Source organism: Nyctereutes procyonoides, unplaced genomic scaffold, assembly GCF_905146905.1.
Source record: "Nyctereutes procyonoides isolate TBG_1078 unplaced genomic scaffold, NYPRO_anot_genome, whole genome shotgun sequence".
Taxonomy (NCBI): Eukaryota; Metazoa; Chordata; class Mammalia; order Carnivora; family Canidae; genus Nyctereutes; species Nyctereutes procyonoides.
The window spans coordinates 43,334,644-43,347,981 of NW_026575133.1; the positions used below are offsets into that span (position 1 = coordinate 43,334,644).

Sequence of the window (13,338 nt, forward strand, 5' to 3'; positions counted from 1 at the left end):
GGGGGGGCAGCCATGGAAGGATGTAGCATCAGAGGGAACACTTTGTGCAAGGTGGTGGTGGGACTCCAGGGCTGAAGATTTTGATGGCCCAGAGTGACTTTCGTGCACGGGAAGATTATCTGAAACTATCTTTTGTGTTTTTTCCCTTGCAAGAATTAAATAAACATAAATCATAGTGATTCTCAAGCTCCGTTAAACATCTCCATGTATATTGGCTCCTTGAGTTAAGAATACATATTGGAGTCTTGACCGGTGAGATGCAATTTGCTTTAAGATGCTCCAACGGGGAAAATATAAAAATATGAGGGTGTTAGATGAAGTTAAGTGGACAGAATGTTAATAATTGTTGAAGTTAGGTGGTCGATATGTGAGGGTTATATACTAGTCTCTCTATGTTTAAAATTGCCAAGTAAAAAATTCAAAGAAAGTGATTGTTAACATTTTCTCTAAAGAACTTTGAAGCTCACGGAATCCTGAATTCTGCTCATGTTCTTCCTGTCTGGTAGAGACCTATCCACCCCTTATAGATGATACCTAATTGGCCTCTGGTGATTTTTCATGCTTTTGTGTGATTCTGTGGTCCCAGTTTTGGGGAGGGCAGGATTCATGACTGTATCCTGTGAGCACACCTGCCTCTAGGAAGCCACCATTTGTAATTGGTCATCTTTTTCATGAAGTTACTTTTGTAGCCTATTGTAGAAACTTTGAAAGCAGAGTTTAAAACACACACACACACACACACACACACACACACACACACACACACACAATGCTTGGTAAGCCCAAGAATAACTATGGTGTTTACTTTATATTCTGTGTCTGTCTATATTTTCTCTTATTTTTCTTTCATGTTAAATGCATACTTGTTGAGGATGTGATACGGGTTGCCTTAAGAATGATGATATGTTGAAGGGTTTGGTCTCAGGAGTTTGACTCCCTGTGTGGCTTTGTGCAAATTACATAAACTTCCTAGTCCTCAGTTTCCTCATTTGTAAAATGGACATGATCGTGATACTGACCTCTGGGTTTGCAGTGAGGGTGAGTTAATGTATAAAAGAAAAACAGAGTGTTCTATTATAAATATTAGCTATTATTTTTAGCCAAAAGTTATTTGTAGCACTCTTCTTAGAAACAGTTTGCTCTCCCTCGTTCTGAATTTAGAGCTGTCGTTTAAAGGTACATTAACATAATATTATCATATTAAGATATTCTGTTCTGCAGTTTTGAAATAGCTTTTTTGTTCTGGTGTTTGGATTTTTACTTTATGCAATTATTTTACTAATCTTACCATCCTCACTAATAAGCTAGAATCTCCTGGACTGTTTTAAAGCATGGGGGAGAAGAGCAGAGTTGCAAATAAATGCTTCCACATTCACAATCTGTAATTTATACTAGTTTGGCAGGTAGTTGAAGCTCAGGCAAATCATCTCTCTTCTAATATCATTGATATATTTTTGCAAGTCTCAGACTCAAGTGCTAATGACAATCTTTCAAAACTAATAATTCAGAAAGACAAGGTTTTGGATACTTAATGTACATCCTAGGGAAGGTATAAAATGTTACAGCATGATTATAATTGTATAGAATAGATCTGTGTGCATAAAAATTTCTGATAAGAATTATCTCCAAATTATTAAAAGTCGTCACACAAATAGCAGAATGAAGGGCAATGCCTCTTTCTTTTGGACGTCTTGTATTTTCCAGATTTTCCTTCATAACCATTTCCCACTTTAAAATGAACATATCGGCGTGTTCCTCTTTCAAACTTGCCTTTCTGGAAAGGCTTTGTTTTCAAAGTTAATAAAGAATTTGGAATTCATTTAAAGCTTTTTGGTTGCATTCCGATAGATGGAAGTCCTTATTACCCCACCGCACATGTGTGGTTATGTTACTGTCCAGTGAAATCCCCACTGGAGTCTTGCTTCACAGAGAATTTACTGAGTTGAATGTGATTCAAATAAAATTAAAAATAATATATTAAGGTGCTTAACATTACGTGTGTCTCAATCTCTTTATCTTTAAAATGAGGGGACAGGGCATGGCATTAACACAGAAGGGGTCTTCCAACTGTAAAACATAAATTAACAAGATTTTAATACCTAGAATTTATCCTAATACTTTCTTTTTATAGGTATTGGGAGGACCTGGGGGAAATGGCCATCTTGGTTAGGTCAAATAGAACGTTGTAGATTGTGTTTTGCCATATGTCAGAAGGAAGCTGGGATCCCTCAGTTTCAAGGGTCCCGATGAGTATTTTGAAATAAAACGCAGAGCTAATGGTGGAGAAAAGTCTCTCCTTGCAATAACGATGTTTGCAAAGGAGATGATTTTTGAACTGCGATTCTAAACTGGGATGATTATTTCTCATTGCAAAACCCAAGAAGATCAAGGAGTGGCTGTGGGGCTCTTCAGCTCAAAGCTGCTGCTTTTGGTGGGTGGATACCAGTTTTGACTCCATCAATTCCTGGGGCAATTCATTGTGGTTCTGAAGTAACACATTTTATAAAATCCCTATTTTGTTTTACTCAGGTTATACTGGAGAGCTTTGCCAATCCAAGATCGATTATTGTATCCTGGAGCCATGCAGAAATGGAGCAACATGCGTGTCTAATCTCAGTGGATTCACCTGCCAGTGTCCAGAAGGTAAATTATTGTGTAGGAATGCCTTTTGTTTTCCATTTTAAATCGTAAACTACTTTGATCAGCTTTCCATTTCTGAAAAAATCCATACAAGAGAACTTGTTCCATTTATTAAACAAAATACAAGATGATCTTTTCTTAAATTCTATGCTACAATAGCTTAGAAATTATGTGTGAATATTAGACATAACCTAGGAATTGCTGTGGTTTTTATTTATACATTGAAAATGAATAAATATAATGCAATGGATGATAGTAAATTTTTCCCTAAATTTCATGTTAAAATTTTCAAAATTTTGTTTCTGATACCAGTTCACATAAAAAAAAATTCAGCATGAAGTTCACCTGCGTTTATTTTTAAATCAACTTTATAACATCTTAGAAACTTCAGGTTATCTGGAGAGCCACGTCTTTGGAGCCGCTTTTATTTTAAACAAGTTTTACTGTTAGAGTAGTTTGCTCTGATGGAGCAGGCGGGTAATCATAGCTATCAAGCTGGTGTTCAAGGAATGATTTTGGACTCAGAGGAAGTTCTCATTTCTGCATGGAGGGATGTAATTGAAGTGATTACTTTAAACTTTAATGTTGTAAGAATAACCTGATATTAGAGGCATTTTTTTTTTGCCTTAAAATCAGCATGCAAGCTCCTGATCCACAGAAGTGACACTGACAACTACATGAAGTACAGTGACATCCTCTGTAGAGATTAAATGTAGAGTCTGAGTGCATAAGGAAACACCCCTGCACTCCACATTACTCTGAGCTGCCATTGGCGTAGAGCCTGCAGGGGGCCAGTTGGACAGCTTGGTGTTGCAAAAAGGCCACTGACCCCCTAGGTGACCTGAGGGCTCCGGGGTTGCCAGGAGCAGCACCTGAGGTCTGCAGCACCTCCTACTCTTTAATGTTTCAAAGACCTGAACTAAAGAAGTGAATCCTGTCGCCCAGCTTCTGCTCACCTGCGCCGGGGTAGGAGCTGGGGGCTGTGGCCAGGCTACTTGTCCCTGCGTCCCCTTCCCCACGTTGGCGTGTGATCCATTCATAATGTGTGTGGTTACCACTACAATGGAGTTCCATGAGCTTGATGAGCCCTGCCTTTGACCCTCCCCTTGTGTCTCTGAAGCAAATGAGAAAATTTGGAAACAGTGGAAGGGTCTAGGGCTAAGCAAGCAACAGGCACTGCACTTGCAGATGGAGCACTTTGCAGGTTTTCACAGTGTTGCTGCGCCCGGGGTTAATCGGTTGCTACCTAAGTGCCTGTAGGCTGCGTGTATGGTCACAGGTGGGCTTCAGGGTCACCCGCTGATTGACCAGGGCAAATCACTAATCAGTACCCCCTCCATCCCCTGATCCTCCTAAATGTGGGCTACGATAATACTATAGACTTCACAGGGTCATGCCAGGTACAAATGGGATTTTTGTGAAAGAGCTTTGCAAACTCCAAATTGCTTATTTTTACAGCTTTGACTGCTACCAGTGGTAGTGACATACAAAAATCACAAACCAGAGGAGCACCTGGGTGCCTCAGTCAGCTAAACATCCAATTCTTGATTCCGGCTTAGGTCGTGGTCTCAGGATCGTGGGATCAAGACCCGTGTTGGGCTCCATGCTCAGCATGGAGCCTGCTGGAGATTCTCTCCCTCTCCCTCTGCCTCTCTAAAAAAATAAAATAAATAAAATAATATTAATTAATTAATTAAAAAAGCTATCTGAGTATTTAAAAAAACAATCACACTAGTAATAAAGGATGGCCCTTGAAGTAGAACCCGAGAGTTTTACTTTTGCTCCATGTTTCCAGCGGATAAAGGTGGCCGAGCACTTCCTGTACGCCAGGCACTGTGCTGGGTGCTGGGGCCGAAGGGTCAGCAGAGCTGGGTTGACCCTCCCATGCTGCACACACAGATGAGTATGTAATTACAGCAGGACGGGTCTTGAGGCTGTACAGCGGGGAGCTGGTAGGTCTGGGGGAGCTGAGACTGCTGCCCAGACGTGGAGACCCTAAATGAGGACAGGGAGGAGGATAGTGGAGTTGATGGGATCACCGAGGAGGGAAGACAGAGAGGAGGAAGGTGGATGATGGGAGGCTGAAGTGCACGGGGCTTCATGGGGCTTTGTGGGCCAGGATGGGGCATTTGATTTTCATCCTGAGGGGAAGCAAGGGCCTTAGGTCTGGAGCCTGGCTCCACTGCTTACTCACCAGCCCTGTCTCATGGGGGAGCGAGCTCAGGCTTCCATCTCTCACAGTTTCCTGGTCTGTAAAATGGGGAAATGATACTGCCCACTTAGTAGGGACAATGAGGATTACATGAGATGATGCAGGTGGGGTCCTTCGCACGGTACCAGGCTAAGTCCTTATCCCATATTAGCTGCTTCATCATGAGTGTTTTCCAATTAGCAATTACTGTTAAATCATTGATGGATATAGATTGGAGAGAGACAAGAGTGGGAATAAGGAAAAATGTTTGGGGTTTGTTTGCAGAAGTCCAGAGAATGGACGTGGACTGGTCAGAGGGAAGTGTGGATTTTAGAAAGGGGTGAACATGAGAAGTCAGATGAGGAGGCCTGAGATGGGTGGGTTCTGGAGTTGGGGGCGGGGGACAGGAGGGCATGCTTGTGCCCTCTGTCACTGTACGGTTGGTTGTGCTATTCATGGAGAAAAAGAAGTGCAGAGGAAAGGTGTTTTATTTTGGACATGTTGAGTTTGTGGGGCCTTGGTGGCCTCCAGGTGGAGATGTCAGCTGGGCAGTTGCTCTGTGAGTCTGGCGGTTGGGGGAGAAGTCTGGGCCAAGTCCAAGCACAGATGCATTAGCCCATAGGTGGTAGTTTAAATGTGGGTTTGTCTAAACGTCTGGGGGATTCTCTAGGGAACCTTCTTTTTTATCCGGTGGCCTGTCAGTTCCTCCATGGTCTCTAGATAAAGCCTAGAGGAGAAGTGATGGTCCGGAATTAAAAGGATAAAGACCAATTTCCCAGCAGTCTTTGCAAGAAGACTTTTGTCCTGAGGTTTACCTTCACTGAAGACAGACCAGGAAAAAGGGGCTTTAATTATAGTTCTGAAGGATTCGTTGCCATGTGTTGGAGCCTCTTAGCGGGAGCATATAACTGGGGAGCGGCGCCCGGGCTGGCATTTTTAAAGCAGCCCCTCCCACTGGCTTGCTCTTTGGGTGCTGGTTGTAGAAAATAATGTTTATAGAGCACTTTACTTTAAAAAGCCTGTGTCTCCAGGATCCTTCGCGTTTCAGCCACACTGTGAAGACAAGTTTGGAAAGTGTCTCAAGTGCACAGAATGTTCTGGATTCTGAGCCAGCACTGGACCCTTGCTGCCTTCTTTTCTTTTCTTTTCTTTTCTTTTCTTTTCTTTTCTTTCTTTTCTTTTCTTTCTTCCTTCCTTCCTTCTTTCCTTCCTTCCTTCCTTCCTTCCTTCCTTCCTTCCTTCCTTCCTTCCCTCCCTCCCTCCCTCCCTCCCTCCCTCCCTTCTTTCTTTCTTTCTTTCTTTCTTTCTTTCTTTCTTTCTTTCTTTCTTTCTTTTTCTCTCCTTTTTTTTCTACATATAGAGTTGGTTTCTTTGCAAAGTAATTTGAAAGTAAATGACAGTCGATCTGCCCCCTCATCCCCAGATAAATCAGTTTGTGTTTTCTGAGAATCAAGACATTCTCCTTTGTATCTTAGAGTGAATCTAGAAAATGATCACACCTAACAAAGTTAGTAATGATTTTCTAATATTGCTTGCTATGTGCCCCTTTTTTCATTTACTCCTTTATATGTATTAATTCTATCTGCCCTGCTTCCCCGTGTTATCTTGTAAGGGTGGGAAATACACTACCTGTGGAGCATTTAGCTCCGCATTTTATGTTAGTAAGAGGTTCATAAAAATGTGTCAAATAAACTATGTAAGCCCACACTTAGGTACCACTCTCTATGTCTCCCAGCTCATCTGACCCTGACAGCAATCCTATGAAGCAGATGCTCTTCCAATCTTAACAAATTGGAAAACTGAGGCATACGAGATTAAATACCCCACCCGGATCATATAGCTAGAAATTTAAACCCAGGCAACTTGGCACTGGCCATCCAGGGAGGGGACATTATCCTATACTGTCTCTAAATACATCGTTTAAAATAACTTCCATTCTGTTTATTTATTTTTAAAGATTTTATTTATTTAAGAGAGAGAGTATGTGAGAGCATGGGCAGGAGGGGCAGAGGGTGAGGGTCAAGCAGACTCCCCGCTGAGCAGGAGCCGGACTCGAGGCTTGATCCCAGGACCCCAAGCTCATGACCTGAGTTGAAGGCAGATGCTTAACCCACGGAGCCACCTAGGTGCCCCCCACCAACATCCTGCCTGTTTTTAAAGATGATCTTTGTAACCATAGTCATGAGTAAAATAAACGCAAAGTTTGTTGGGTTCTGAAACTTGTAAATGTCCCTGCTAAAAATTCTTAAGTCTGGGAAAAGCTAGAAAAAAATTTTTTCACATATATATTTAAATAAATTTTTATTTATAAATTTCTATTTTATAAGTACAGTAACTTTTTTTTTTTTTTTTTACAGCAATTCCTTCCCGGTCCAGAAAGCTGATAAAACTAGGTTTTTCCCTCTGGATAGTACTTTCAACCCTGTGCAGTCACATCCTGGCTCATTTCCATCCTTTTCATCTTCATTCCCTTCCCTTTAAGGATCCTTCTCCATCCAATCTGGACCATGTCCTGCGAGCTTGGAGTCCTTCCTGGGTATCTGTCTCTTTGACTCTCGCCTTCTTGTTAACCTCTTTCCAAAAGTTCAAAGGCAGTCAGTCCTGCGGCACAGCTTTTGCAGTGATTATCATTTAAGTGTCTGCTTTCTTGATTAGCCTTTAAGTGTCTGCTTTCCTCCTACACTTAGATTTTTATCCTTCATCAACAGATTGTGTCTTCTCTCAGAATTTCTCCTCGACTTTCACTGAGTCCACATCTGTAAAAGTGCTGTTTCAGACCACGGTTACCGTGGAGGTGATAAGAAACAAAAGTCAAAATGTCACACGAGTGTTTTCTTGTCTGTACCTTGTGGAATGACGACAGCACAGAGAAGTAATTAGAAGCTGATTTTATTGCCTGTGTTATTCACTCTGCTGATACTGTCTTTGTTGGGTTTAGAATTTTGAGATCTTTAAATTTTAGACTAAATGCATTATAATTCTGAAGACGTCTAATTATATATACTTACCATCATTGCCTATTGGTATTTAAATATGTAGATTTAAGTATATGAGTATATTTAAATACATATATAAATAAAATCTGAATATGCCTGTATGGCCATCGTCTTTGCTTCAGCATCTCAATTTTTGTTTTTCTGCTTCCGAATTTGACACAGAATACCACACAGACTAATAGGGAATAAAAAAAGAACTTAATAGAGATGAAAACATTCAGAGATGAGGCACATTTGTTGGTTCCACAGGTGTGACGATGTGCATGGTGCAGGGCTTAGAGTCGTGTTGTGGAGAATCTTACCTCTTTTCTGGCATCTACCTAGGTGTTGTGCAACCAGAGGCTGAAATGAGAATATGGGGCTTCAGGCACCATTTTTTTTTTCAGGCACTATTTTGAAAAGATATGGTCTTATCTGGTATATTTTACAGGCCATAGTCTATAGATACTTTCTGGTGTTACACCTTCTGATGGGATTACAGATACACAGAATTTGTATTAACTGCTCTTTGCACTAGGATTCTGAGGGCAAGCATTGCATCCAGGGAGGGGACCTAGTTCCTTCAGTCCTGTAACTATGAGAACACCACCCTGGAGCCCACTGTCAGACATGCAGATCTCATAACCTCCACGGGTGGATGGAGTCCTCCTCTGGTGGGAGGTCTGGAGACCTGAGTCTGGGGCTGATGAGGAGGCGGAGGAGTGGGTTGGTTATAGATGTGGATTTTTAGGGTCACATTGCTTGTGTTTGAATTCTGGACCTACTCCCTTTACAGCTCTTTGTTTCTCAGAGGCCCATTTTCCTCATTTAGAAAATGGGGATGATGTTAGGACATCCTATATGAGTTGATGTGAAGAACAAAGAAAGCCCTCAGCTCTGATTATGCCAAATAGTAAATACTGCATAATATTAGCAATGATGATAATGATGACACTGTTCAGGAAGTTAGTCATATCACCTTGGGTGAGTCGTATAATTTTTTTATCTCTTCCATCCATTGTTTTCCTGTTGTAAAAGGATGAAGATTGACTATTACCTTTAAGGGATCCTGTTCCTAAACGTCTTTGATTCAAATCGGTTAGTTCAAGAGCCCTTTGCTGAGTCAATAAATCCAGCTCATTGTTTCAAGTAATGTTTACAGAGAAATGTTTCATAACCTCTAAATGACTCTCTAAAACTTAGTGTGGGCCCCCAGGCCCCGTAGGTTAAATCGCACTGCAACAAGCTCCAAGGGTTTATCCAAACTATTTTTGTTTTTCTACATTTTATAGCCTTGAGTAATCAAGCCGTATAAATCCTTTTGTCCAACTCAAATGTCAATGGTAATGCTTTTCATCTTAAAGGGATTTACAGGCAATAGCCACATATGTCATAAAAATCATCTCCGAGATAATGTGTATTGTTTGGAAACTGGGCATGTTACCCAGTAAGGATTTGGGAGCTACACAGTCCTGGGATTTGGTTGTTTTTTACCAGTATCCTCGTATGCAGGGTTTTGGTAAAAGCACCCTCTTAGGACCTTATTAAACTGCATGTATTTACATAATAAATGTGCAACATGTCCTCATAAAATTACCAGGCCTGAGTAAAATACTGTTCTTATTCTTTTAAAAATTGGCATTATCCCTAAATCACCACTTCATTTAGGAATTGTAGCAGCTGAGACCCTTCGAGTTCTAACAGTCCAATGGTTTCACCTTTTCAAACAAAGCAGGCTTTCAGATTTGTCAAGTATGAGTCAAACTTAATTTCTATGTTTGGTGCAAACTGATTAATTTGATTTACAGCTAAGTTCATATTTCTTATCTTTTCTCTTTCTTTCTCCCCCTGCCTCCCCCCATAGCACAGTTTCTCTGAGACTGTTTAAATGAAAGTACTGCAAGGGAGTTTATTGGCCTGCTTCTCTCATTGACAATGGGACGATGCATTCACTTTAGTACGTGACCAGGGTCCTATCATTTTTAGCGCTACTTCCCCTTTGAGAACCATTCTGATGTCCAGGTCAGTGGTGACAGGTGACAGTTAGAAGTTACAGTGTGACAAATGCAGAAATAAATAATGGTATCTTAGTGCTTTTCTTTTTGAGAAGAGGCAGGGGATACCTTATACATAAATACAAATTAAAGTTTCTTAAAGCGTGTCCAGAACAGCACATGAAAATTATTTCGCATTCCTAAAACATTTTGGCTTTAAAAATTCAGGTAAATGCCCTGAATTTCAACTATTATTTTCTCTTGTGGCTTCAGGAATCACAACCGCTTCAGCAGTAACCATAACAATGAGGATACCTGCCATTCGCGGAGTGCTGGCTCTGTGTTTGGTGCTTGAAGTTATTATTTGGGATAAGTTAGCAGTTAACAGCTGAAGGGCGGGTAGACCTTGCGGGTTGCGTTGGAATCTGTGTTTGATCACATATTACTTTGGTGACCTTGGGCAAATAAACCTATATTTTCTATGCATCATTTTCTGCATCTGTAGAGTGAAGTAATATTAGTGCAAACCTAATGAGGTTGTTATAAGGATTAAAGGGGTATACTGTGCTCAGAACAGTGGAGTGAGTGATTAACGTAAGTGTTGTTGCTTGATGCTCATAATAGCTGAACACAGAGGATCCTGGTAGACCTGAGATATAAGCCAGGTGTGTCTGATTCTGGAGTCCATTTTCTCTCCGCTGCATGAGCTCCTTCTCTGGTCAAGGTCAACCTTGCATGACCTCTAGCTAGTTGGGTGCAGGTCCGCTCTCCCTCATGGGGCTCAAGGCTCGTTGAGGACAGCGAGGCTAAACTTTCTTTCATATTCCTTAGTACACCTGGCACTTAAGTACCTGTGGGTCTTTTGTTGCATGTCTGAGTGGGGAAATATCTCAAAACTGTTGCAACAAGGTCGTTTCATATGGCAGGAAACTGGAGCCAAGATGAATTAACAACCAGTGTTCACTGTAACTGGGTGTAACTGGGTGACTCTCATTGGTTAGACTCCAGCAGTGAGGGGGAGGGTCAGATCTCATCCAGTTTCCCATTCAGCATGAATTCGGGGTCAAAGGAGACATGGGTAGATTTCATATACAGAATCTGGGGATCCCTTCTGTGGCTCTCTTCTTTCCTAGGACCCTTTCTGACTCCTTGGAGTATGCCTGTGTCAAGCTCCTTCCTGGGGTCCCTTTGGGCAGAGAGAGCAGGTTTAACACTAGCATCTTTGTGTCCCTGGGCCATAGTCACACCTGAGGCTGCCTTGGGGGTGGCGCTCCCTGGACGTGAAACTCACCCCTTGTTGACTGCTGCCTCTGCATTCTGACTTTCCTCCAAAACCTGTCTGCTTTTGTTCACGTTCTAGAGCCACGTAGTCCTGGGGTTATTTGGTCTGGAGTTTACAGTTGCTCTTTGTGGAAAATCTGCTAAAAAAAAAACAAAAAAAAAAAAACAAAACTTACGTCTCTGTATCAGAAGCAGAATGTTCATGTAATTGCCTTTAACAGCAACCACGATCCTTTTTTTTTTTTTTTTTTAAGATTTTACTATTTATTCATGAGAGACACACAGAGGGAAGCAGAGACACAGGTAGAGGGAGAAGCAGGGTCCATGCAGGGAGCCTGATGTGGGACTCGATCCTGGGACCCCAGGATCACACCCTGGGCCAAAGGCAGGCACAAACTGCTGAGCCACCCAGGCATCCCCAACGATCCTTTACAATAGAAATACAAATATCCTAAAAGTCAGTATAATTTTTTATTTCTCCCTGAAGCAGAATTTATCTCCATATGTATATATATATATATATATATTCCCTATTTTAGAGAGTCGGAGGAGGCTAGAGTGAAATTTTTGTCTGACTTGGACCAAAGTACCATGTGATGTGGTCCTGGGTCTTATTATGAACAGTTTAGATCTGGGCTCCAAGTCCTGTGAGCCTGTTAAGGTAGGAGTGACAGAGAGACCCGGCCTCAGAGAGCTGAACATGCACACAGCTATGAAAGTAGAAGAATGTTGATTAATTACTTTATCATATTCTATTTTTGATTAACTAAGCTCTTCTCTGACTTGTTTTTTTCCAACCTGATTTCTTATGTCCTGTGACCTGATGTCATACTGATAAAAGGCCACCAGAGGTAGAGGCTTAGGCTTCCCCTCCCTGCACATAGCCCCTTCTCGAAGCATTTCCCACTGCTCTTCTTTCTAATTGCCCCAGTCATATTTAATTATAATTTATATGAAGAGCTTGTCCCTTCCTCACTTTCGGCTCGCAAATAGTAGACACTTAGTAATGCATCTGGTCACCGCACAGCAGGGCAGGCACATGGGCTAGTCTCACCACTGTCACCTCTCAATGCATTTGACCATCACCACCTGCTCTGTGACAGTCTGGGACTTTATATAACATTTTAAATCATTTTTATCATTTTTGTCTTCACTCTCAGAGAAACTTATGCTCTCAAATGAGCTCAAAGGAAAAAAAAAAAAGAAACACACCTATAATTCCATCCCCCAAGAGAGATCACTTTGAATTTTAGGCAAATATCTTTGAAGTCTCTTTTTTTAATGTGCATTTTAGAAAGCTAAAGTTGGATCTTACTGTGCATTCTCTTTTGTAATGAGCTGCTTCAACTGAACAATGTGTTCCAAATGTTCTCTTGTATCGTTCGTTATTTTCCTAAAGAATTGTTATTAATGGCTGCATTTTATTCCATCATATGAATGTGGCATAATGTATTTAATGAAAGACTTAATCATCCACACACTATTTATCGATTACCTACTTTGTGGCAGTTACTGTGCTAATGACGAGGGATCTAGGCGTGAACAAGACAGATGAGGCTCTGGCTCATGATCTCGTGGGATAGTGGGTGTGAGAGACAGTGCAGATGCTATGACCAGATATATGACTGGGCACTACTGGGGTGGTCCAGTGGTTGGAGAGGGACCCCTCCCCCACAAACCCAGACTGGGGGCTGGAAGGAAGTCAGGAAATGTTCTAAGGGAAGTGATGTTTCAGCGGACACCCAAGGTATCACCAAGATGAGGAAGTTAGGGGTGTGGGCAAAGGACCGAGTCTCCCAGGAAGAGAACACTGACACCATGTGTGAAGGTAGGGGAGAGAGAGGGTGCCATTTTGAGGAACAAAATGTTGCTCAGCAGAGAGAGCTGTAATGCAGAACGTGATGGAGAGATGGTATGGACTAGTGGCTGAAGTAGAAGCCAGCTCGGCAGGCCTTCCCACCCGTGACAAGGGGATTGGACTCCACCCCAGATAGCAGGGGAGGACACCATGATTAGTTTTAGCAGAGGAGGAGCAGAACTTTGGCATTTCGGAGAAACTACCATGGCTCAAGGAGGAGTAATGGATTAGAGGAGGACAAGTGTCAGAGAACCCTGGTTGGAACCTGTTACAGTAATTTAGGTGAGCAATAGTGGTGGATTGAATTAGGGATGATGGAGATAGAAAGGGACAGACTGGCTGTAAGAGGAGGAGGAGGAGGAGGAGGAGGAGGAGAGGGACCATGGACAACCCAGCTTT

General features: G+C 41.9%; 1 protein-coding gene across 1 annotated transcript in view; it reads left to right on the plus strand.

The window, feature by feature from the left end:
- Window positions 1–13,338, plus strand: part of DNER (delta/notch like EGF repeat containing) — a 312,689-nt gene that overhangs the window by 219,947 nt on the left and 79,404 nt on the right. Inside the window, exon 7 of the mRNA XM_055345842.1 lies at window positions 2,530–2,643. Coding sequence (XP_055201817.1) covers window positions 2,530–2,643 — 114 coding nt within the window. The remainder of the gene's footprint in view (window positions 1–2,529; window positions 2,644–13,338) is intronic.